Here is a 27,824-nt window from a genome sequence, read left to right as displayed (position 1 = left end):
AGAATATTCAATAATCGCGATGAGTTCAAAACAGAAACAATTGAAAGTAAAGTAAAGTACGCCATAATTGCTTATAACAATAGCATTCACTCGGTAACAAAACTGACACTTTTGGAAGTTTTATACGGACACATAGAATCTAATCCCATTCTCGAATTTGACATTCAGAACAGATTTATTAACGAATATGTTAATAATCACAAAGAAAAAACTAAACGACTATTTGACCATATACAGGAAATAAACCGAAGTAGAAAAGAACATGTCATCAACGAAAGGAACAAAGATCAAGAAGAACTACCAGAAATTCCAAAAGAAGTTTATGTGAGGAATGTACAAAAACAAAGTAAAACTAAAAATAAATTCAACAAAGAAACTCTCCTATCGAGAATCGAGAACTTAAAACTGCCAAAATAAATCCCCGAAATCATAACACTAGAGAGAAAATTCATTTATCCAAGATAAAAAGACCTAGAAAGTTTAAGAAACTGAACAAAGATGAAACTAATGAGAGAACTGAACTAATCCTAATTCAAATCCTGTTCTTCCAGGTTCCTCCTCTGCCTAATCAGTATGGCGAATCATTCTTCTAAAGCTGAAGAGTTCAGGAATATAGGTAGTAATCTAGGAATAATTGCAGCAGATTTAGGCTCTACAAAGTTAGAGATTTCAAAACACACTTTCATCCACTATTATGAGCTAGAAAGTATTTTTGATCATGTTGATAATTTGAATATGTAATATGATAAGGTATCTGAAAATATTAGAAATAAGATTCCAATAATGGAAAATGTAGAATATATACCTGATAATGGTAGTAAAGCAAGAGATATAGTAAACTATTTGAAAAACAAGTTCAAATTTTATTTTTTCTGTAGAAAGTTTATGTAATGACAAATTGAGATGTGAAAAAGAAATTATTGAATCAGGAACTACATCAAACTTTAAATATAGTAAGATGAAAATAGGTAATAGTATTGTAAAATGGATTCCAGAATTGAATAGCTATTAGTGTATCTTTCCAAATGAAGAAAACATAAAAATTGACAAGCAAGTGGAAACAATAACAAAATCTGTAAAAGGAGTTTATTTAATCAATAGCAACAACAATACAACATATTATTATAATGGTAAAATACTTAATCATTTGTCTGAATCAAAATATCAACCTAAGTTATTGAACCTAGACAACGTTATCAATAGTATGAATGAAGACCAAGAACCAGAATTCACAATTAATTCAGAACATCTTAATTTTAATCAGATTGCTGTTAACAAGTACACCCCCATAAGGGAAGAAAGTATTTTCACAACAAACAAAAGTTTTTGGACAATTATTTCTATGTAATCTTTATTCTTATGTCAATTGTTCTATTGTATTGTTATCTAAGTAGAAAAGTTTCACCCAATGTAAACATTGTTAACAACCCTACCCCCGAAGTTCTTTTTAGGGATGGAGGAGTTATATAGCTAATTACTTATATAGTCAGCACTCCTCATTCCATTATTGTAATATGGGGTTAACAAATAAATTCATTTTTTAAAAAGACTATTTGATTAATTGCAATCTTAACTTATTATATAATATATATTATATTATATTCACTTCCTGTTTGATTGACAAAGGGGGCCCAGCTCCCGAAAATTTTCGTTTAAATGTAAGTTTTTAATCTATCCGTGTTGTGTGTATCCTGTTTCAATTTATATTATAAAACTTCAAAGTTTTCTGTTATGTGATATATATATATATATATATATATATATATATATATATATATATATAAAAATTTATATAAATAGTTTTATAATATAAATTGAAACAGGATACACACAACACTGATAGATTAAAAACACTTAAAAACTTGCATTATAAACGAAAATTTTTGAGAGCTGGGCTCCCTTTGTCAATCAAACAGGAAGTGGTGCAGATTTGAATTCCAACGGTCGTGACCACAGAGATGCGGTAGATATGTTGATGCATTGCAGTAGAGATGTTGCATAGACCATAAAGCACAGACAGTGCAGTACAGACAAACGGAGGCATACTGATTGAAGGAGTATTATGGGAGTAGTTGGTGGGCAATTATGGGTTACAAGGGGGAGATTTAAAATTTGAGTGGGTTATGGATAAGGAAAGGTGTAGATTATGAATTGATAGAAAAGAGGAGATTTAGAATTAGAAATCAGAATTTTTTTTCTATTGGCCAATACTATAGCCATCTAGTCTAAAGACTAATGAGCTAATTTTTCTATCCTAAATTACTACAAAAAAATTGAACAGTGAATTTCTCATTAGGAACTCTTACTGCTATTGTTTAATTAATATGTACACTTATTGACTGCACTATAGAAGCTAGATTCACTCAATCACTGCTCTGCTCTTTCACTGGACACTACTTAAACAAGCACTACACTAGTTCAAACGGTTTCCTCCTTTTAAGCCTCCGCACCAACCCTCCATTGTCTAGCAGCTGGATCACCTTGATGTTGTCATGTTGGTGCAGTCGCCCCTCGTGCCTCTCCGCATGCCTCTGGATCTCGGTGGACACCAGGTCGACGTGCAGGTCTCTATGAAGATTGCTGTTCCTGACATGCCAAGGAGCATCCACAATGTTCCTTAGCACTTTGTTTTGAAAACGTTGAATGATATTGATATTGATGTTGCTGTCTTTGGTACACCCCCAAAGTTGTATACCATACGTCCACACTGGCTTTAATATCTGTTTGTACAGAACTACTTTGTTTCGGATTGAAAGAATGGAGTTTCTTCCGATCAGCCAATACAGCTTCTTATATTTGATTCCAAGCTCTTCTCTCTTCTTCTTGACATGGGCCTTCCAGTGAAGCTTTGCATCCAAGGTCATATCTAGATACTTGGCATCATTAGCATATGGTACAACTTGGTTGTTGATAGTTATTGGTATGGGCAGGTCCTTCTTATTGATAAAATTGATGTGAATCGACTTTCTTTCATTCAATTTCATTCTCCACTTTCTAGTCCAATCTTGAATTTTGTTGATGAATCTCTGTAGTTTCTCTGTTGCAATATGAATATTACTGTCTACTGATAATTATGGCTGTGTCGTCTGCAAATGTTGCTGTAGTATTCTCATCAAGGCTGGGAATATCGCTGGTATAGAGTAGGTAAAGAACTGGTCCCAGAACACTTCCTTGGGGAACTCCTGCTTTAATTTCCTTCAAATCAGAATATGAACTTACATGCCTGACCCTAAAGTATCTGTCAGTCAGATAGGATTGTAATATATCTGTATATTGCTTTGGTGGCACTTTTTTGAGCTTGAAAATGAGACCTTCATGCCATACTTTATCAAAAGCTTGCCCTATATCAAGGAAAGCTGCTGAACAAACTTTTTTCTCTTCTAAGCACTTCTCTATAACATTTATAATCTGATGCACTTGATCTATTGTTGAGTGTTTCACTCTGAAGCCAAATTGGTGATTTGGAATTATGTGCTGTCTCTCAATTATTGGTTTTAGCCTAATAAGTAAAATCCTTTCAAACAACTTGGATAGGACCAGTAACAATGATATTGGCCTATATGATGATACTTCATGTGGCTCTTTACCTGGCTTCAGTAGCATTAATAAAATAGAAGCCAATTCTTTCATCTTGACATCTATGGAGGGGGCTATGGGAGGGAGGGTGGCAAGGACTTTGACTTTGAAGCATTGGTCAAAGTTCTTGTTGTGCTCAGAGCCATGGGTGGGGATGGGTAGGGAAGTATTATTTTTAATGGAAGCCCTGTGATTGTTGATCCGGAGGTTTAGGGCAGTGGTGGTTTCACCTATGTAGAAGGCAGGACAGAAGTTGCAGTAAAGGAGGTAGATAAAATTTTTTGAGATGCAATTACTGGATTGATGGATTTGATGGGTGTAGTTGGTGATAGGACTGGTAAAGGAAATGGAAGGATCAGTGATAGGGCAGGTTTTACAGCGTGGGAGTTTGCAGGGTAGGGTACCAGGTGGAGTTGGGATTTCATCAGAGGTGAGTGATTGGTTTCTATTAAAAATTCTTTTGAGGTTGGGAGGCTGCTTGTAAATGAGGGTGGGTGGTTGCTGGAAAAGGTGTTTGGTAGAGGGATTGGAGGAGACGACATGGAACAGATCTTTAAGGGCTAAGGTTAGGAGAGGCTGTGGTTATGAGAAGCTTAGGTTACAAAAAGCTTTGGTTAGGAAAAGTTTATGTTAGGAAAAACGTAGGTTAGGAGAAGTTAAGGTTAGGAAAAGTTTAGGTTGGGCAAAGCTTTAGTTGGGAAAAGCTTTAGTTGGGAAAAGCTTTGGTTAGGGAAAGCTTAGATTAGGAAAAGAATAGGTTGGGAGAAGCTCAGATTAGAGAAAGCTTTGGTTAGGAGAGATTTGGTCTTGGCTCAGGCTCAGTAAGCTTTGGTTGGACTTGGTTGGGTTAGCGATTATTTGACTTAATTCAAGAGTTCATTCAATTAAAATTTATTGTTATCATAAGAAGATGTTATCAAAAGTAAAGGTTTGTACCATTTTTTCAACTCTAAAGAACTTTAAAGTTCTTTCTATACTCCAATACTTCTTATCTCTACCTTTTAAAAAACCTGGCGATTGTTTCTCTATGATGTAAATGACTTGAGTCTGGTTTAATTGGAATCCTCAATAAAAAATATGATTTGGCAAATTTGAAGTCACCAAGAATTATTATTAAAAATACAAATAATAATGAAAATTTCAATTCTTTCTTTACCAAAAAATCACTAATTTTCTGTTAAATCAATAAAAACTTCCTAGAATAATATCTTAATTCTATTTCATCAAGGTAGTAGTAATCAATTTTATGGTAAATATGTAAATACATATCTCAATGTCCTTTCTTGTCTGCAGTTACTCTTCAATCACTTTCGAAGAAGATTAATATTGATGCCTACATTCATTCGAGCAATCGCTTATTTTGAAATCTTTAACTATAGTGAGGTCCGGTCCATGTTATAATGGCAGTGTATGATTGACAATACTGTTGCTGTCCTTTTCTATCATACAAAAAACAGATAGTGCTATCTCTCTCTAGCTTTGCAATGTTGTCAGTTTGTCAGAATATTTCATTTTTATGACTGTACAAAAGTGAACAATTCATTAGCAGTTGCCATTTTTTCTTCATTCTATCAAAATACTTGAGTACACAAGTCATATAATTGATTTGAAATGTATTTTTGAAACAATTGAATAATTTTTAGACATTACTGTATGAGAAACACAAATTAAAAAACCTGAAATGACATTTTAAAATTTGATAACTAACCATCCTAGACTTCATCCATGCTTCAGTATAAATAATATTGAAAGGTTATTTCAGAATTATTTCCATTGAAATTACTTATTTAAAATGAGATTTCTATTTTTCTATTATTTTTTTAACAAATTGGAATAGAATATCTTCCAAATAACTTAATTTCTATTGTTTTGGAATTCAGATTGTTGTATCACAGCTTTTTAAATTAGTCGCAATTTCAGGTTTGTATAAAAAAAAATCTTATCTTAATTATGAAAGTAAATTTCCAAATCAAATTATGGAAATAAAATTTCCTTGATTAATTTGACATTAAATTGATTATGTAATCAAGGAAATGATAATTATTATTAGATCAAATTTAATGGGATGAATTGAGTAACAGCTGTGTACACTCAGTGGCAAAATGGAGAGACTTGGCAAAGTTTTTCTCCTATCTTTCTCCACTGCCATTATAACGTGGACATAACTATAGGCCGTATCTCAGTCAGCTGTTGCATTGGCTTCTTACTTCATTGTTAACATAACCTCATTCTTCATTTTTGAGTCCCACTTCAGAAATTCAAACTTGCTTTTTGAATGTTCAAATTAGTCTTTTAGGATAAAATTTATATTAGCAACACCTATTTTTTCTTCCTCTTCAATTAAAAAAAAATCTGGTGTGGCACACTCACACTACTTTCCTTGCCGTTATGGAAATTGATCACCCGACACTAGTGTTCCCGTGAATCTTAAGTCTACTACTATTCAAAGATCTGAGCCAGCTGGTGACAGGACAATAACGCTGGAAACACACGAGGTCTGCTATCTCTTCATAGTGAATGATTTAATAGGATCAACTTAGCTTCTCCTAATCTAAGCTTTCCCTAACCTTAACTTTACCTAACAGAAGCTTTTCCTAACCTAAGCTTCTCCTATCCTAAGCTTTTCTCAACCTAAGCTTTTCCTAACCTTAGCTTCTCCTAACCTAAGTTTTTCCTAAATCAAAACTTTTCCTAACCTAAGCTTTCACTAACCAAAGCTTTCCCACACCAAACCTTTTTTTCTCAACCTAAGCTTTCCCTAACCTAAGCTTTACCCAACCTTAGCTTTTCCCAACCTTAGCTTCTCCTAACCTAAGCATTTCCTAATCTAAACTTTTCCTAACAAAAGCTTTTTCCCAACCTAAGCTTTTTCCTAACCTGAGCTTTTCTCAACCAAAGCTTTTCCTAGCCTAAACTTTTCCTAACCAAGGCTTCTCCTAACCTTAGCTTCTCCTTACCTGAGCTTTTCCTAACCTAATCTTTTCCTAACATTTAAGCTTTTCCTAACTTTAGATTTTCCTAACCTTAGATTCTCCTAACCTTAGCTCTTCCTAACCTAATTTTTTCCAACCTAAGCTTTCCCTAACTTGTGCTTTTCTTAACCTAAGCATTTCCTAATCGAAGCTTTCACAAACCAAAGCTTTTCCTAACCTAAGCTTTCCCTAACCTAAGCTTTTCCTAACCCAACTGTTTTCTAACCTAAGTTTCTCCTAACCTGAGCTTTTCCCAACAAAATTTCAATCAATTCTAGCTTTGTAGGCTCAAACTGTGAGGAGTAGACTTGGATAACAATCCCATATTTGGGCCTTGTATCTGATAAGATAGGTAAGGAATTGAAGAGGAATGGATTTCATGTTGCTTTCAAGTCCAAACCGATTTTAAATAGTCTATTTAGCTGGAGTAAAGACTAAATTGATATTTGAGATGAAAGTGGAGTGTACAAACTTAAAAGTGGTGATTGTAATGCTTGTTATGTGGGTCAAACTCGTAAAAGTTTCAAAAGAAGAATTAAAGAGCACATCAGAGATTGGAATAAACAAAATTGGGAATCTAACTTTGCAGAACATTTGATAACAAATAACCACAAGTTCACAGTTTGCATGTTAATAACAAAGGCAGATCTTTGAATATTCTAGAGGCTTTAGAAATAACAAGAGTAATTAAGGAAAATTCCCAGTATAGTTTAAATGACCAGATTAATTTCAACTAATACTACACTACGAATTTAGTTTCATCATAAAATTGTACCTAAGCATATATTAGTCAATAGTTTATCCATTTACATATTTGTTTTATTATCTTTCACACTACTTGTTTTCTTGGTTCTTATTTTGTACTGGAAGTAAATTTTGTTATCATGGCAATTCTGTTGCTTAAGCTGCCATTTTGTCTGAATATATATACTTATTAGATATATTGGAATAAGTTATCTTGGAGTTAGGTTACCAACCCATCCCTATCTTATATGAAAGACCTTTAATCATAATCATATACCTACATGATTAAAAACCAGCAGACATTCAATTTACTAGAACAAATAATGGAGTAATGGAAAGCCTTCAAGTTCAGATGTAGGCAACACGCCTAACTTCTTCCTACATTCGCTAACTTGTGTCTATAGTTATACCCATTGTTATTGTATAGTAGCTGATACAGCACTTAGAATAGTATATAAGCTCTAGTAATTAAGATTCATCATCTCATTTCTGTATTTTGGGCAGTCACTATGCCGGTTTGTTTCTTGAATAAATCTTTTTAAAAAGGAAGTCACGTGTTCCGTTTACTTAACTGGTGCCCGAACAAACGGGACCGCAGACGTTTCGGTAAAGTTCAATTAACTTTTTTTTCGCGACCAACTGTCTCGAATCCAAAACGCGAGTGTAACTCCTCATCTGCGGCCTACCCTCATCACTCTGGAACCAAGTGCACAGCCTTCCATCCTGGCAGAGAGAAACAACACCTGGCGGCCCCTAACCAACAGAGAACCAAGTGACACAGATTCATCCACGGACGAGGACCAGGACGATCCAAGTACGCTCTCCAAACCAGTTGTGAGTACCAAACAAAAGAACTTCATCAAACCCTCAAAACTGCATCCAGTCTTATCTTCAGCTTCAGATATTTCAAAAATGGCAACAATCACTAAACCTATTCCACATGAACTCTTGAGATACATACCTCATTACAATGGTACTTCTCACAAGTTACACCAATTCATATCTACTTGCGAAGACCTTTCTATCGGCTACTGTGCTGATAACATTCAAGAAAAAGAAGCTAATCACTGGATTCTTTTCAAAGCTGCTATGTGCAAACTTGAAGGACCAGCCGAAGCAGTAGCATTCAACAACAGTTGTTCTTCAATAAAAGACTTGATAAAATCACTGAAACAAAATTTTGCTGATAACAGATCTGTACCTGAACTCATTGCTGAGTTGACTGTGATGAAATCCTATCAAAGGGAACATCCTATTGAATTTTTGAACAGACTTAATGAAAAACGTACAAATGTAATTACTAAGTATAAGCTAGATGGTGTTACAGGTTTACTATTAGAAAATTTGATTTGTCAACTGAATGCTACACTTGTAAATACTTTTGTGCATGGAGTTCACCCAACATTAGGGTCACATTTGCAAGTACTACAAGTACAAGACCTAGATGATGCTAGGAATAAGTTAATAAACGATTGTAGTATTGTATTACAGCAACTACGCTACAAAACCACTATTGAAACAATGAACAGGGTAGATAGTAGGAAACATTCCAACAACACAACAACATTTAGAAATCCTAATTACAAACAAAACTTTCAATAACAATGGGTATAACTTATGACACTGTACTTGCTTCTGTGAGACAGCTTGTCTGAGTGAGAACTTGCTTCTGTGAGACTGCTATTTATAGCTCTACTAGTTTGGATGGAGACTTGTCTCTGTGAGAACTTGTTCCTGTGAGACTGCCATTTATAGATGTCCTTGTTCCTATGAAACTTGTCTCTGTGACACTAATATCGTTCAAAAACACTACTAGCCTCTGTGAGAGCTTGTCTCTGTGAAACATCCCCGAAGTGCCCTACTTGTCTTGACACGTGGAGGAGGAGTGTATTGCTCAACTCACAACTCAAAACATCTGAAGAGGAGATTACCCTGTCTTCCATTATGAAAAAACTCAGTGATATGGAGGAGCAATCGAAGCAACTGGAGAAGAAGGATCCCTTAATTTCTGCCACAATGATGCTGAGAGTATATTTTTAGAAAATCAAGGAACAAGACAGCAAATTGAAAGTTTATTTACAAAAAGTAGACAAACAAAACGAAGAAATATCAATTTGGGAAAAATCAAAATCTCAAGCTTCAGAAACAAGTATGTGATTTAGAACAATATTCGGAATTCAAGGAATCCCAAAAGAAGTAAATTTTTTTTTTTTTTTTTTTTTGTTATTTCTATTAAAACTAGTCACTAGGACTAACCATTAATTTTGTTCTGTTATTTCTTTTCCTAAATTAATTTTTTATTGCTAAAGTCTTCCAGTGAAGCCTACAGTTCCAATCTATAATTTCACTACTTTAAATTATTTCACTACACTTTTATTCAATATACTTTAATCACTCCACTAGCACTACACCAACTCGAAGGGCTTTGTTCTCTTCAACCTCCTAGTGAGTTCAGTGTTGTCTAGTAGTTGGATGACTTCGGTGTTGTCGTGTTGATGAAGACGTGACTCATGATGGGCTGCCAATCATCTTATCTCACAGGTCACATAGGGGATGTGCAGATCTCGGTGCAAATCGCTGTTCCTTATGTACCAGGGCGCATTCACCATGTTCCGCAGTACTTTGTTTTGGAATGTTTGAATCTGACTGATGTTAGATGTTCTAGAGCAGCCCCAAAGCTGAATTCCATACGTCCAGACAGGTTTTAGAATTTGTTTGTAAATCAATAACTTGTTGTCCAATGAGAGTTGTGATTGACGGCCCAACAGCCAATAGATTTTACTGTATTTGAGTCCTAGCTCGCTCCTTTTCATCTTGATATGCTCTTTCCATTTCAACTTGGCATCAAGAGTCATTCCAAGGTATTTTGCTGTGTTGCTGTGTGGTACTACATTCCCATTCAGATTTATTCGAATTGGGTCATTGATAATTTTGTTTGTGAAGTTGATATGAATAGACTTCATCTCATTTAATCGAATTCTCCATTTTTTGGTCCAGTCACTGAATCTGTTGCTAGCATTCTGTAGTTTTGTGGCTGCTTCTTGTACTGTTTCCCCTTCTGCCAGTATTGCAGTATCATCAGCAAAAGTAGCTATTGTCACTGCATCCAATTCAGGAAGATCGCTTGTGTACAGCACATAAAGAACTGGTCCAAGAACACTACCCTGTGGAACTCCAGCCCTTATTTCCTTCAATTCGGAGATGTTGTCACCTTGTTTTACTCTGAATAATCTGTTGTTGATGTAAGATTTTAAAAGTTTTACAAGTTGAGTGGGGAGAATTTTATGAAGTTTAATGATCAGTCCTTCATGCCACACTTTGTCAAATGCCTGTGCCACATCAAGGAAGATTGCTGAACATATCGATTTTTTCTCTAATGACTTCTCTATTACATTGGTGATTCTATGTACTTGGTCCAGGGTTGAGTGCTTCTGCCTGAAACCAAATTGATAGGTTGGTATCAGATTCCTGCTACTTATGATGGGAGTCAATCTCTTCATTAGCAATTTCTCAAAAAGCTTTGAAATTACAGGTAGAAGAGATATTGGGCGGTATGATTTTGCTTCTTGAGGACATTTCCCAGGCTTTTGCAACATAATGACTTCTGCCACCTTCCAAATTGTAGGAAAATGCTGTAATCGGAGTGATGCATTGAATAAGTATGTTAGCATGACAATACCTTTCCTTGGAAGTTTCTTCAAGATTTCACCTGTAATCAGATCAAACCCAGGTGCTTTTTTGGTATTCATATTATATTTTATTTCTTCTTGAACCTCATTTATAGAAACTGGATCAATCTCTGTATCTAAATCATCCATTATATCTTCTTCAGGATCAATTTCAGATTGAATGTTGTTTGGTTGGAAGATTTCTTCTAGATGATTAGCAAATAAATCTGCCTTTTCTCTGTTATTTCTTGCCCAAGTACCATCTGGTTTTCTAATTGGAGGGGATTGTAATATTGGCCGCTTAATCCTTTTTGTTGCTTTCCATAATGAATAATCTGTACTGGCATCAGCTGTCAAATTTTGAAGGTAGTTATTAATGGATTCCTCAGTTAGTTTCCTTATCTCTCTTCTCAATTGTTGTGTTCTGTTATTCAAGATATTTTTGTCAGCAGGATCACGAGTTTGTTGCCATCTTCTTCTTGCCCTTCGTTTTTCTAAAACAAGTTGTCGAATCTCCAGAGGGTAATTGCATCCTTTTGTTTTCCTGGTATATTGTCTGGTGTTTTTCCAGGCTGATGTCTGGATTTGCCACATGAAATTTTCTGCGGCTTCATCTAGCTGCTCAGTTGATCTAAGTGGAATATTCAAGTTGATTTCATTCTCCAAATCCACTTTAAAAGCTTCCCAGTCTGTTGTTCTGTTGACTAACATTGGTCTGTCTTCTTTCTTTATTATTCGTTCACTAAGTGTGAGAATTACAGCTGAATGATCAGAATCCAGGTCAAAGCTCTCTTCAATGTCGATGAAATTACTGGATATTCTCTTTGTTATGAAGAAATCTAGAAGATCTGGAGTTTTATTCAAATCTGTTGGCCAATAGGTAGGTGTCCCTGATGAATGGAATTCGCAGCCCAGCTCCTGGATAGCCTCTCTGAGTTCTTTTCCTTTGGTAGTCGTGAGTCTTGAACCCCAATCCTTATGCTTGGCATTAAAATCTCCACCCACTATGAATCTATCTCCAAGCTGATGAAGAATATTTGTATAATCATTTTTCTTTAAATTGTAACGTGGTGGAAAATATGCAGCTCCAACAAGTATTTTCTGGTTGATGGACTCTATTCCAACTACAGTTAGCTGTATTTCATTACTTTGAATACTGAAGTCTTCATAGTGTTTAATACTCTCCTTCACTATTACAGCACTTCCACCTCTTGCTTGATTTTGAGGATGAATAGTTTCGTAAACATTATATCCATTGATTTTGAAGTGAGTCTGCTCAGTTGAATGGGTTTCAGAGATGAGGCAAACATCTATATTTCGTGTCTTTAGAAATATTTCTATTTCTTGTTTTCTATTATTATTGATATTATTTATTCCATTTGCATTCCAGGTAGCGATCCTTATATCTTGTTGGCTCATAATATTCATTTTCTAGTTTTCTTCTCAATACTCTTACTCTTCCCTTCCAAGCTGTCAAGTCATCCAGAAAGAATATTTAAACTGTTCAAAATTTCCTGCAAAACCTTATTGACTTCAACTGGTTGTTGTTGTTGTTGTTGTTGCTTTGGTTGGCTCTCCTGTTGTAGGCTTGGAGTGGGTTTCGTTACTTGGGAATAGGATATTTCTCCAGTGTACTTTTTTGAAGTGAAGTTTCTTTGTTTAGTTGTATGTGGTACTTCGCTACTTCTTCTAACTAGGTTTTCTTTTTCAGTTCTTCTTCTCTGAAGTTCTTTTGCGATGAGACAGCCTCTGTAGTTAGCTGGGTGAGCCTCAGCACAATTGAAACATTTGGCTGGGGTTTCTTTAGCCTTAGTACACGAAATAGTCCAGTGTTTTCCAGCACACTTCACACACACAGGTTCATGTTGACAGTATGTCTGTGTATGACCAAACCGCTGACAACGTTTACACTGTGGAATCATTTTATTACTTCTAATTGATTCAATTTTCACTTTCATGTAGCAAATATGTTTAATTTCAAATATTCTTTTTGTATCTTCTGTATTCTTGAATGTTAGCATGAACATTGGAAGTCTGATGATGTGTTCTTTTCCATCTTTCTTCACTTTTTTCATTTTGTTGACAGCACTGATTATTTGAAAGCCTCTGCTTAGAAGATCGTTCTTTATATCCTCTGGATCGCATGATGGATGAAGCTCTTTAGCCATGACACGAATTGGACGAGTTTGTTTATTTTCGTACGTGTGCCATTCATATTTAGCTTCATTCAACATCTTAGTTAAATCTCTGTATTCTTGTTCAGTTTCAACATTCAATTTTAGCTGGTTGTTGTTCATCATGTTGGCACTGAAATTGAGATTTTTCGATTTCAATGCCTCTTTAATTTTCGAATACTCTTGTATATTGCTTAATATGACTGGCGGTGGCTTGTTTCTCTTTTCTGTCGGTTTCATACTTGTAGAATCAGTTGCAGGCCTTATTTTTTCTGGTGAGTCACGGATTTTTCTCTTCTTTTGTTTAGGGAGAATCCATGCAGTCTCTGATGCTACCATTTTCTCTTCTTCCTCCCAATTCGGTGGTGAATAACTTTTATTGCTACTTCTAGAAGATGCTGGTTGCATTGTATGTGAAGCTGAAGATTGAAGATTCTGTGTGGTTGTAGATGCTGATGAAAATATCTCTTTCAGCTGATTAATCTCCAACCGTGCTCTCTCCAACTCCTTTTCCAGTTTATGCATTCTTTCTCTCTCTTCACTCTGTTGGAAAGTGACTTCTTTCCATGCATTGTACAAAAACTGCTCCGTTGCAGTTTTCAGTTGATTCGTTTTTAGAAACGATTCTGGGGAAGTGTTGACATTTCCAGTCATTGACGCTGGTTCAACGCTCCTAGCCGGTGTTAGTTGACTCATAGTTGCGTCGTCCTCTGTTTCCTCCTCCTCTTTGAACTCTGGCAGTAGGAAGGTTGGCAATCTTTTGGGAGTTGACATTCCTCACATTCTTTAAATTCCTTAGCCGGACTAGATGGTAATTCAGCACTGAACTGATTTTTCGGCGCAGGGCACTGAACTCGCGCACAACAATTAAAACACTGAACTCAGCACTTTAACTATTGCATACACTATTTCAACTACTCTCACTAAAAAAACTATGTCTGCTCGCTATGACTGCTTGATCGATACTCAGGACAAAACAAACTTATATGAAGTAAATGAGGTTAAAAAGCCTGGTGTTAGCAGAGCAAAGCATTTAATTATCCCATCGACGAGAAACAGATCGACAACCTGTTACTGACTTCCATCCAAAGACAGAGACAGACCGCCTGCAATTATAGCCAAATTTGTGAGGCGTTTCGACAAGGAGGCCCTGCTGCAAAAAAGAAGAACAAAGAGGGACTTCTCTACATGGGTACCAAAAGATCTCTCCAATCTACCTGAACGAGGGCTTATATCCTGAAAATAGACGTCTCCTAGCGTTGGCAAAGAAGGCTAAAGGTGGGGAAATTTCAATTTTTTGTGGGTGCAAAATGGCAAAATGCTAGCTAGGCGCACGGATGAACAACCAGTAAAGCCGTGTTTTCGTAACGGGCAGACGACAGAATTCACTTTAAATTAACATTGGTTCTTATGGGAGTGTTCACCCATCGGCAGAAAGTTGAGCAGAAAAAAAGAACTATTCAAATCAGAAACGAACTGTCGTTCATTTTGCCGTTCATTTTAAGGCCTATCAACACAATGCTATTTTGCTTCGACCGATCACTGCTCGTGAACCGTTTTATCGAAAAAGAACTAATTTCGGGATTCTGTCGACGGGAACAGACAGCTTCGAAATATTTTTCTGCTCTGATCACGTGACACCGGCAGAATATTCTTTCTCTGGATCAGACGCCATGTTCTTTTTAACCTCAATCTTTAATTGTTGAATGGTTTGTTTTGATATTGGTTGTCAGATTTCGGATCGCTACTATTATACTGTAAAATTAATTTTCAGTAGAAAATTGAGGTATAAAATATTTCCATTGGTTTCTTTATTCTTATAATTTTTACAAGAGAAATTGAAAATGGATTTACAACAGAAAGGCGTGAAATTCGTTATAAATTTGATGCGACAGTTCAAAGTTTTGTACTTTCCAGACCTGCACAACGAATTACCTATTTGAAAAATAGAATATGGTTAAAAATATTGCTGATGTGATAGAGGATTCAAGTAAGTAGACTTAAATTTCTCATAATAAAGTAGGCTAGATCAACCGTACACAATTTAATATAATTTTTATAAGTAGCCTACCAGCATGTTTACAATTTTTATTCAGGTAGTCTACTTTAGTAGGCCTTTAATAACCTAGTCTCTAGGTCTAAATTGCTATCTTTTTCATTTTTCAAGAAGTTAGAAGTTGACGAATGTTTATTTATTTATTTGAAGTATAACTTCTAGTATTTAATAATAATGTAAAGCCTAGACTAGCCAGTTTGTGTATGGTAGAGAATTATCACAAGAAAGAGAGAAATCTAATCAACTATTTAGATTTAAACTCATTCAAGCTTGCTTGATTAAGTTAACATGAAATGATCAGATTCAAAACATTATTCAACCAAGATAACATTTTGAATTTTACAAGATAAGATAAGATAGCATTTCATGCTAACAATCTTTTACACTTTCATTGAGTTGGCCTAATCACAAAATACATTTTTTATAATGCAGCTAGTAGTTTTCACAAACCGATTTATTGAAAATAACATCATCATTTGACTTTGAAGTATTTCATTACATTCTAAGTCCTAAAATTCCTTTATCATTGTTGCACCTCAAAATATTTCAAACCCATAGTTTATCAATACAATAACAAAACTAACCTGACTATGAGAACATTTACTTTGTCTTTGGTACCTATCCATAAATTAATCTTTTTTTAGTTAATTTAAATTCACTTGGAAACAAAATTACATAGATTGTTATAGAAATAACTTGATCAGAGTCAGTGTAATTGAATATTGAAAGACTGCCATTGAAAAAAGATGAAATAGGTACTATTTTTCTGGTTGACCATTGCTACCAAACTCATTTAAAACTAAAATAGTAATGTATTTGAAACACTTATTCATGCTCTATTGATCAATATATTGCGTGATCCCAGGTATATCAATGTAAATAGTATAAATTAAAACAGGAGACACACAACATGGATTAAAAACACTGAAAAACTTACATTAGAATCGGAAATTTTCGAGGAACTGTGTCCCTTTTCTCAACTGAGCAGAGAGTGTGTAATGTAAGTTTTTTAGTGTTTTTAATCTATCCATGTCGTGTGTCTCCTGTTTTAATTTATATTATAAAACTTTAAAGTGTTTTCTGTTATGTGCTACAAATGTAAGTAGGCTATATACTTGTAAGTAGGCTATAGTATATAGTCTAATGTAAGTAGGCTATAGTATACTATACACTATGTAAATAGTTTATTGAGGCCCAGTTCACTTCTAATTTATTCAAAGTCCAAACTATGTATTATCATTGATGATTAACTTCACTTTATCTCCAAAATGGATATATGTTGAAAGATTAAATATGTTTCTTTTTTCAGGTACCATTTACAAACAAAATATTGAAGAGAATGTGCTCGAAAGGAAATTCATATGAATTCTTTTTTGTTGACCAGGATGGAAAAAGTCATTGGAAACCATAGTTAGAATAAGAATAAGTTAGGTAAGATAAAATTCCACTCATTTTTTAAACTTTATATAGGCGATGTCATTTTATACAGTTTCACATTTTTTTAAAAAGTTTATCCACTTCGATGTTTTATTATCGATCTGATGTTAGTTATTCAATTAGTAAGACATAAAGCTATGGTATGTGACTAAAATAATTAAAAAACTGGCTGAATTTTGAAATCATTAATAGCTTACAGTATACAATATTTCAAAACAACGTGAAACCACATGAGATCAAGATGGACAGTTGAGAAGAGTGTTTAAAAAACAATGTATTCACTTATCATTCAGGGAATAGAGCTGTTCATAATATTTGGGATTCCTTCCATAAAGAAATAATTTATGTAACAGAATCTAATAATGTGATAACATTAAATACATAATTTGATGTTAAAATGTTATCACATTATTAGATTTTGTTACATAAATTATTTCTTTATGGAAGGAATCCTAAATATTATGAACAGCTCTATTCCCTGAATGATAAGTGAATACATTGTTTTTAAAACAATCTTCTCAACTGTCCATCTTGACCTTGAGTGAATTTTGAACTTTATGAATGACCATACATTAGAACTATGAATAGATGACTTCAAAAATTCACTCAGCAAGTGCTGGTAGAAAACACTGAATAATAGCTTTAATGACAGTGATTCCACCTTTTAAAATTTATGATTGAATTCATGGATGAAATACCTGCATTATTTTGAGATTTATGTATTTACAGTTTGGTATTCATTTTCAAATCACTTAGTTCTACTTATAATGTTGTAGATAATCATCATTTCAGATTAAGCAATTAATTGATTATATTTCGATTTGTTTCATTAAACTTGTTTCTTTAAATATAGAACCAATAATTACTTTATGCAGTACATTTTGGAAGAGTTTAGTAAACCGAACGGTCGAGAAGTAGGCCTACTGACCACAGAAATAAATGAATTGTTCATGGTATCCAAAAATATGCTGTTCACCAACAAGTTCTTTTGACCTTGGGGCACACTGATTAATCCCAATTCCTGCATGGAGATTTATTTATTTATTCAATCAATCATTCAGAATTACACAACTTACAGATTGATGCCAATAATAATTTAACTGATTGTTGGTTTATTGGAATTTCTCATATAATATTACTTTGTCATTATTGGGGGGTTTCTTCCCAAGAAATATAATTAAAAACTTATACAGATTACAAACAGTCAATTTCAGAATTCACTTTGCAAAGTTTTTTTTATAATGAATAATAAATAATTATCAATAACTTTTTGATTTCAGGCCTAGAGGTGTACCAGCCAGAAGTAGAGGATGACAAAGAAAATCAACTATGAATAATATTCCATGGATATGATTCATGTATGATGTAGTAGCCTACAGAAGAAAGAGATGGACTAATCTAAGAAATATATTCATTTTTTCAGTACATCTTGATGTTTTTATTTCATGTTATTCATAATAATATCTTCTTCTTCTGATCGCTCCTGCAAACTGCTTCAATTCAGGTAGTTTTGAATAAAACAGCAAGTGACATGAAGCTAATAAAATGAGTTTTGATGGTTTATACTTGAGGGATTTTTAAAATTATATTCAACCCAACAGCATCGAACTCTTATTAACAACTTTATTGGTTCTGTAAGGCTTCTACTTTTTTTGGAAATAATAACATTATTTAACATTGCTGACTAGCAAATGCTAGAGGTAACGTGTAGTTAAATAATAGACTTGAATTGGTTATAAAATAGGGTATCACAATTATGTATTGCATTAAGAATTAAGTAATAGTACTTATGTACTGCATTGAAGGGGTAATAATTCTTTGAATATGAAAAATAACTCAAGCAAAAGTTGAAAATATTATGTTCCAAGCCACATCAAATATAATCACTTTCAATTCTACCTTCTAGGCTATATTTCCAAGGCTTTGATTAAAATTAATAAGCTTTTAGAACATTATAGTAAATAAGGAGTTTGAATGGCTACTCTAGTTCTAATTAATACCCTAATAAAGTATTAATTTTAATAGGGCAACTTTAATGTTTAATAATTATAGAAAATAACTAGTAGGCCTACCCTAAAATATTCAAAATGAGCATGCAGTTTCTAATTATGTCATTATCAAGAGAGTCCTTATTGAACAAGTCGAAACTAATCATGTTTCATTTTGGAATATCACAAGGGTACTTACTAGTTACCTTCTATAATTAATAGATATTTATCTTATAATTATAGATTATTTATCTTATAATTATAGATATTTATACTAGTTACCTTCTATAATTAATAGATATTTATCCATTTTAAAATAGGCTATGTGTTTTTTAAAGTACCATAACAGAACCTGTTTATTCTAGCAATATATAGTTATATGAACAATAATTATTAGAATTAGTTCGCCTGTTTGAATACACTTTGTACATGTCATATGTGTTACAGTAATCTATAATAATAATAATAATTTTTAATATTCGTATAGCTTTTACTGGATATATCAGCCGGGACCGTACCTATCCAATGATCAAAAAGGGGATTAAAATAAAATTGCCTAAAAAACGTTAACAATATTTATTTCTCTTGGTGTAATATAACCCATAGATTCCAAAAATACCAAAAGTAAAAGCACTCATTTATTAATTTGATTTTTTTTTCGATAGAGCTTCAATAGGCCGCTATAGGCCTTTGAAGTTGAATACGGTACTCATTGTAGGTAGGCCTACCTATACACGATGTGATTCAAAGAACATGCATTGACTCTGAAAGCAATTGATTCTAGTTAATAAACCAGAGAACTAGACTACAGAAGGTTTCTCTTTCTATTAAATTTAATATAAATATCATTATAATGGGTGATGTAGCATTTTCAACAGAAGAAAATAAAAATTTTAAAAGAAGAAAAGGTCGAAAAATGGAAGTAATCCAAGAATGAGGTATAATCAACGTAGTCTGTCATAAGGACATAATATCTGATCATTCAATGTTACTATTATTCACTGATTTTTTTAGAAAATACTGATTCAAACACCATACATTATAAGGAAATTGATAAAAATAAAATTACGAATTTAGGTATGAAGTCTGACTGGTCTGATGTTTATAGATGGCTTTTAAGTATTATATTAACAAAGGATGTCTGGATAAATCTTCGAAATATGTAAATATCCGGGCACAAATGTCATTGCATGGTCATTTTCGAGTAACAGCCGTGGAACATGTCTCAATTTCTTCGATAAAACGCAGAAATATATTAGAAAACGCTGGAAAACCGATAATTTTCGGTGTATATGCGGCGTAGTCCTCCGAAGTCAACAATGTCTCTACCACAGCTGAACTAGGCATATTGTACCAAATTTGTACATTCTAGTTCTTGAAAAATCTGCCAAAACGCAAAAATCACGGGGGAATGCTAGGAAACTCAGTGAAACCGCCCTTGGGCGGTTCTTGGATCTTGGGTGTATCTTTAGCGTAATTCTGAAGTCCTCTCAAGACAAAATTTCAAGCCCCTTGCTGAACTTTTGTAGGTTAGGTGAAACACTATCAAATAATTTGAACATGATCTGTCAATAAGTTCTTGAGAAGGCCAAGAAAACGCAGGAAAACGCTTTAAAACCACCGATCTTGGGCAGAAATTGGGCATTATTTCAAAACCCAGAAGATTTTTAATTCTGTTGATTGAAAATTTTTCAAGTACCATTCACGTTGATGACTTTTTTCTGGGTGAACTAAATAGGTCCGAAAATAGCTGGAAATATAAATATTATTTTCTAATAAGATAATACTCTCATTATGAAGTTCTAGTCATAGTGTGAGTTTCATAATAAATTTTTAATTGGATCTTGAACGTGACTAAAAGCATAAATTACAAAAAACTGTCAAAAAATCGAATCAATGTATTGAAGGTAGGCTGCTACCATAAGTTTTATGACAGGTAAGATATTATTTGAAGAGACAGTTTTATCTTAGCCTATATATGTATTTTTGCAGTCGCTGGCAATAAATCTTTCTTATCGTAACATATTATTTACAATTGTATAGCACCTTGTGGATTACCATTTTACTATTATACTCTAGTGAATGTTGAAATCGAATTGAACAGAAAAGTATTTCATTGGAAAAATTCGACATTCATATAGGTTATCAAAAATTTTATAAAATGTAATATAATGATATTCGATCAACTAGCATGGCAAATTCCTTTTGCTAGGAATAAAACCACTACAGTATGAAATTTTCCACATGATGGAAACATTTTTCTTTCAAAAGATAAGTGGGAGGTAAAAGCGACAAAAGTTCCCAGAAATAATTGAAATTTTCCAATTATCAAAAGTAGTTAGAAAAACTTATTTTGGTCTCTGAGGAATGTCAAAAATTTCATGTTTTTTGCTCGAAATGTCTCGACACTGATTGACGATCATATACATCAATTAAAAAATTACTATAGGTCGGATAAAAATTATCCAGACACCAATAGAAAGGAGACATTCTCCCCGTTATTTTTATATAGAAGTCTTACTCTTTTCATTCCATAATCTGAGGGAAGTAATATTAAAAAACAACAACATATTTTCTCAATGTTTCCAATTTAATTTAAAAAACATTTCCTCTTAATCGTTCAACCCTGAAACTTTTCAGCACTACTGGAATATCGGGGATGTTATTCTACATGTAAATCTGTGGTTAAATTAAAAATTGGAGAAAGTCGCAATTTTACACGATTTGCAACGCTGTAATTTCTTCAGATGGAGGGCCAAGTCTCAACTTATCTCATACGGTACTATTATGGTGCGTGTCGCACGCAAATAGAATTAGTATTATCAGTTTTAGATTGTTCTTCACCACAGTCAATTGACTGTAGAATTGTCAGCTTGGTGTTTCACCTACGGTGTTCCGGGGTGTTCAAAGTATAATCAGCTTATCATAGAGCTTGAACCTCAATAGGCTTATCTAAAATTCTGAATAAAGAACACTTTTCAACATAATCAATTGGATTTCCCAAGAATTTTTAAATTGATTAATAATTATTACGAGCAGCTCAGAGGATCAAGAGTTTGGTTTGTGTTCGTGGCGGTAAAACTTCAGTTCTAAGACCTCAACTACACAGGCGTTTCAAGCGCGCTGAATTTAATTCATGCATCTCCTGGATGAATGACCTCTTATATGTGTAACGTTAATTTTGCTCGTATAGTTAAACCCATAAGAGGCAATGCATCCTGTTCATAAGAAAAACCAGCGCGTCTAAAACGCCCCTACAGTTGACGTTTAAAATAATTCAAACATTTACCTCTGCTCCAAGCTCAACCAGCGTTTCAATAAGAACTGCACACTGAATAGTCATATGTAAACAACCTGCAATGCGAGCTCCCTTCAATGGTTTAATATTTTTATACTTCTCCCTCAGAGCCATTAGACCAGGCATCTCTTTTTCGGCCAAAATGATCTCTTTTCGACCCCATTCGGCTAGATTGATGTCAGCTGAAATGTAAAATTAATCAATTTATGAACTCAACTTAATCATTATCTGCAAAAATAATTTGTTTATTATTATTAGCCTATCTGAAATTATGATTTGTTCCTCAATACAAATACATTTTAAATAATCTAGCCTGCTTGTCCTATGTTGAAAATTTCTTTTGGTTCAAATTTGAAAATAGTTTCAATATTCAGATTTGAAAATTTCTTGAATCTACCTAGTTTTTAAAAGATGAATTCATCTTTAACTAATAAAAATATAAACTTCCTAATAATTTTTATTATAAATTATAGTATTGGAGATACTTTGCAAAAGATCATTTTTAGCAATAAAATTTGTTCATTTAAGAAATAAAATTTGTTCATTTGTTCAAATTCACCGCGACAGCTTACAAACACACGTGTTAAATAAAACTACATTCAAGTCAAGTTTAAATAAGTTGAAGAATTATGATTCAGCTGCATAATATTGAAATTATTATTAAACTTACCGACTTTGAAACAAGGTTTGTTGGGCATTTCTAATATTGTAATTATAAAGATAGAAGACTGTGTTAACCTCTAAAGCTCTCACAATTACGACTATAGTATCACTATACAACGACCACGTTGTATATCACTATACCACATACAACCACGACCGCAGGACTGGTGTACAGGAAGTTGGGGGGAACCACCATAGCATCGACAGACGGTGGGTACCCACTCGGACGACAAACCACTCGGACGACATTGTAAGCAAAGGTATTATACGTCATCACTAGGCACTCGGTCGACTTAGAACGTCATCATTTTATATATAGCATATACACTAGATCCGTGACGTTTTGAAGATTGATACTAGCGCTGCCTATAACATTCTTACCAGCTTAGTCTCTCTACATTTTTCTACTTGTTTCTATATAAACTAAATATTTTTTTCATAAACAAACTAAACAAAGCAATGGATTCTTTTCGTCCAAAGCTTCAATGCGATATTTTATTAAAATTTCAAGTTGAAAATTAGCTTTCATAGTTTAGTAACGTGTATAGTAAAACAAGATTTATATTACAATAATTTTTTTAAACTATATTATATCATGGTCAATCTTATTGTAAACACAAGATGTATCTGTCATAGGCTACATAAAATTAAATAGGGTTTGAAGATTTTGTGTGTTTGTGTCATTATTGAAATGTAAGGCCTATTGAAACAGTAAGAATTGTCTAGAAGCTGTAAATCAAAATGTTTTTTTTTCAGGTCTATCATGATGTGACTATCTTATTCAATGTTTCTGGTTTTGAGGAAAGCATTTTCCCATCATTTCAAACGTAAGTAATATTTGAGGAGACATTATGCTTCTTTTACAATTATTATTATCAACAGCTACTATTAACTATTGAGTTAGTTATAGTTATCAATAGTAACAGTTACTATTAACCATTTATGGCCTATCAAGCAGCATACTAAAACTAATATAATAGAACGGAATGTTCATTAACTTGCTGTATAACTATAAAAATGAGTGCCTAGAGGCAGTGGCGGCTCCAGGGGGGGTCCATAGAGGCCATGGCCCCCCGAGAGCTCAGAAAATTTTATATTTTCAACAGGACTCTATCAAATGAAATTAATGTTACAAAAAAATTATTGATTCATACAATTAGTACATAAAAATTTTAAAAGTATTCATAATTTGAATATATTTTTTTTTAATAATATAAAATTCAATCCATTAAATAATATTTGCGAACCTATTTATAAAAATGTGATTACTGAGATTTTAGTTACGGTAATTCTGAAAATCCATGCGTGAGCTGAAGAAAATGATTCCTACCATTTTTCAGTAAGCTGCAAGTTGTATTCATTATTTGTTCAGTGTTTCACCTTGTGATCCTTTGAGGATCACATGATCAAGAGATCATAAGTTTTGGTTCGCCTAATTTTTCAGTTTACTGCAATTCCCGTGTCCAATAAAACTGGCGGACAGATAAAATTATTCCTGTCCCATCCATTGAATTTCAAAGAGAGAAAGAAATCTGTTGAATTCATCTCCATAAATTTAAAACTTTCAAGAGTAATAAGTTATCATTTTTTACAAGAGTGTTACATTTTCGGAAACCTGAATTAAGATATTTTTTCAGGTCTACCTTGTATGATGTGACTACCTTCTTATTCAATATTTCTGGTTTCGAGAAAAGCATTTGCCCGTCATATCAAACGTAAGTACTATTTGAGGTGACTTTAAAATGCTTCTCTTACAATTATTATCAACTGTTACTACTAACTGTCAAGTCAATTGTAACAGTATTAACTATTAATTTATGGCCTATCAAGCAGTATACTAAAACTAATTGAATGAATGAATATTATTTGCCAAAAACAAAATACAAAAAAGCTTTACAAAAAATAAATATAAGTATATGCTACTACACTTAATCTAAGATACATACATAAAAATTAATTAACATCTGATGTCAATTTATTTAATTAGAAATAACGAAATTATTCATGATATTATAAATAATATTTATATGAAGATTCAATTTATGCTCACATGCATACGTAGTAAGGAGGTAAGCAAAAGTCCCCACCCCTACCCACTGTGCTAAGGGGGTGTGAGTGGTTCAAATGTACCATTTTTTGGTTTCTCGCATATAAACGAAAACTATGTATCTTACGTACATAATTGTTATTTACAAAATTGAAACTTACATAATTTCCTACAATATTCATCTCACAACTTTTTCTATACGGTATCTTCTCTAGTTTTCGAGATATCCGCTCTTGAAGGTGTAAAATGTTTTGAATATTGTAGGAAATTATGTAAGCTTCAATTTTGTAAATAACAATTATGTACGTAAGATACATAGTTTTTGATTTATATGCGAGAAATCAAAAAAATGTATCTTTGAACCACCCATACCACCTTAGCACAGGGGGTAGGAGTGGGGACTTTTGATATGTTTACCTCCTTAATACCCTAAACAGAACTGCGGGGTCAAATCGAATCAAATCAAATAGTTCTTTATTTATCATTGCATTTTTACAATATAAATAGTGTCATAAAATAATAAAATAGTTAACAATAATTCACAATAATCAGTTGAGAAAGCTTTGTGTGGAATGAGGACTAATAGAAATTGAATATCTTTTCAATTCATTTTTGAAAATCGCACCATCCTTCTCTCTGATATTAATTGGTAGCTGGTTGAAGAACTTAGCTCCCATGTAGGAAGGACGTTTCTCAAAGAATTGTCTTCTATGTTGTTGAAGTGCATACGTTCTTCTTGAGCGTGTATTATATTGATGATTGACATATCCTTCATTTTTAAATTTTAGAGTCAGAATGCATTCTGATGCTTTCAGGGGGTGAAATTTCCATTGCTGAAACAAGTGTCAACTCAGCGGTTCCACACCTTCAGCAGAGGGGATGATAAAGATGCGCACTTTCGGTATGTTCACTCACTAACTGGTCCAAATTAAGCTGCAAAATCCAAAATTGTTCCACAGACACTTCAAATGACATTTTCAAACGATCAATTTTGCAGCAATGAAAATTTCACCCCCTACATTAAAGCTGCTAAGACAATGAAAGAAAAAGTTGGAATAGTGAAATAATACATCATTTCAAAGAGAATTCAATGCTCTACAAACCTGCGATAATCATCAGTTTTTACGATGCATTGTTGGAGAGCTATAAGCCCTTGTATAAGTCGTGATATACTGCTCTTGGAATACAATTTTGATACAATTAATGGCACAAATGTTGGTGGCTGCCGAGATAGAAGAAAATCATATTAAATTTCTGGTACTGATATCAATTTATTTTTTCAGATCAAGTTACTGAGGACAGTGGATAGAATTGATATGGTGTTTTGTTACAATGCTATGGAGGGTAATGGTGGATGAGTGAGGGATGACACTAGCAGGACAATAGGAATCGCGTTTGAGAGAACTGAAATGCATTTCAAGTGAGTATATTTCATCTTGATCAAGTATTCAAGTGTATGAAACTACTGTCTGTAAGACAGGTATTACGAAGTAAGCAAATACAGTTGTAGCAAATAATATTATATGTTTGCTAAGTAAAATTAATTTAAATTCATTCATATCTGTGTTATTGATTAATATATTATCCTATTCCATTCTAGCACCTCTGTGAATTTAATATTCACAAGTCATATATTTTGATTTGTGTAAAGAATACCTTGACAAAAATGGAAATACATTTAGAAAGCTTGAAAAAATATATTAAAAAATTATACTTTCAAAATGTGTTCTGAATTTTCTAAACAAAAGTTTAAAAGTTAATCATACTCTGAATTTTTTTATTTCTCATATCTCTATGATGAGAAAGACATTTATTTATTGCAAATATCGGGGACCGAGCTTCGCTATGGAGTACAAAGGCATAAAAAATTTATTACGAAAGAAGAAATTATAATAACATTCATACAGAAATGTTCTATCTAATCACAGTAAATTGAGATTTACTTTGTTTAAGATTTTCTTTGTTTTATTCTGATTCATAGTTTCAGATTGAAGATTTGGTGTTGAAATTGAAGTGAACATAACCTACATAATATTTGGACAATTTGTGACAAAATCAGGAAATTGAAGAAGTTTTGGGCAATGGCCTGATTTTTCTTTTCCGACTATTGTATTGTTCGCTCTATTTAATAAATAAATTTATTCCCAGAGGAATGCAAAAATTTCCCTCACAAAGGCCCAGTTGCACAAAAGCCGGTTAAATTTTAATCCTGATTAACTCCACGTGAACCAAATCAGAGAAGACCATTTAAAAAAGATGAATATACTGGAATTAATCAGGATTGAAAATAACCCGGCTTTTTTGCAACCGGCACTAAGCACCTGATTGAATGATTACAAAAGCTCAACAGATGAGGCATAATTTTGACACAGTCCCACACACATGAACTCGTTCACTCACTTCCATCACCAACAGACGACGAAATAATTATTATCACCTGTTTTTTCAAGGATGAATAATAATTATCCTTTTAATGTCCTTCAGCGAGTTTTCCCAGGGATGAGACCTAGTGCAATCGAATCTTTATATTATAAACCTACTATGTTCTGAATTTCGTGAGAATCGTTTGAGCCGTTTTCGAGATCCGGTAAAATACAATCATGTTGTGACATCTTAAAATTATTGAGACCATGAAATGAAATGAATCTAAGTAATAGAAGATATTATTATTATTATCAAAAACGATCATTGAAATAATTGATCCAAATCTGGTTCAAGGAACAGATCTAAGTGGAAATATTAAGTGGGGTCAGATCGAGATTATACGTTCTCTGTCCTTACCTGCTAATATCTCAGCTTCTTCTATCTGTGCCCTTCATCGACTTAGGAATAAAAGTTCCTACCACAGAGCAGAAACAGTTACAGCGTAAAGAATCATACAATAGAGCCTGAAACTTGGAAATATTCTGTCCGCGAAGTATCTTCCGAACGGCATTTGGTATATCAAACTTAGCCTAGACCGTCGGAATTTATTAGTGGCGCAATCCCGCAAATTATATGCACCAAGTTCCTTGCTCGACCTGTTTGATTTTGTGCACTGTCCACAATACAGGTAATAATTTAAGGTCTCTGAATCTGGTGTCTAGCAATTGCTACACTACGACGCATACTTGCAAAGAGTATTATTCTCATAGAGATAGTCATTGAACAGATCAAGGGGTGTGCAGGAGTTTGTGCCTCCCGCGATTTGGACTATTAAAT

General features: G+C 33.5%; 1 protein-coding gene and 1 long non-coding RNA gene across 2 annotated transcripts in view; one reads left to right on the top strand and one right to left on the bottom strand.

Moving 5' to 3' along the window:
- LOC111045728 (adenosylhomocysteinase) overlaps nt 1-22,770 on the bottom strand; it is an 86,325-nt gene extending 63,555 nt beyond the window's left edge. The window contains exons 1-2 of the mRNA XM_022331179.2: nt 22,584-22,770; nt 21,905-22,095 (exon numbers count right to left, since the gene is read on the bottom strand). Coding sequence (XP_022186871.1) covers nt 21,905-22,095; nt 22,584-22,611 — 219 coding nt within the window. The 5' untranslated portion in view covers nt 22,612-22,770. The remainder of the gene's footprint in view (nt 1-21,904; nt 22,096-22,583) is intronic.
- On the top strand, nt 14,498-18,052 carry LOC120350440. Its single transcript, XR_005570777.1, has 3 exons — nt 14,498-15,124; nt 16,500-16,621; nt 17,908-18,052. It is a non-coding gene; the product is annotated as an uncharacterized LOC120350440 (long non-coding RNA).
- Nucleotides 22,771-27,824: the final 5,054 nt, after the last annotated feature.

Source organism: Nilaparvata lugens, chromosome 3, assembly GCF_014356525.2.
Source record: "Nilaparvata lugens isolate BPH chromosome 3, ASM1435652v1, whole genome shotgun sequence".
NCBI classification, from domain to species: domain Eukaryota; kingdom Metazoa; phylum Arthropoda; class Insecta; order Hemiptera; family Delphacidae; genus Nilaparvata; species Nilaparvata lugens.
The sequence above is the reverse complement of the archived record's forward strand: the minus strand, read 5'-3'. Positions and strand labels throughout refer to the sequence as shown.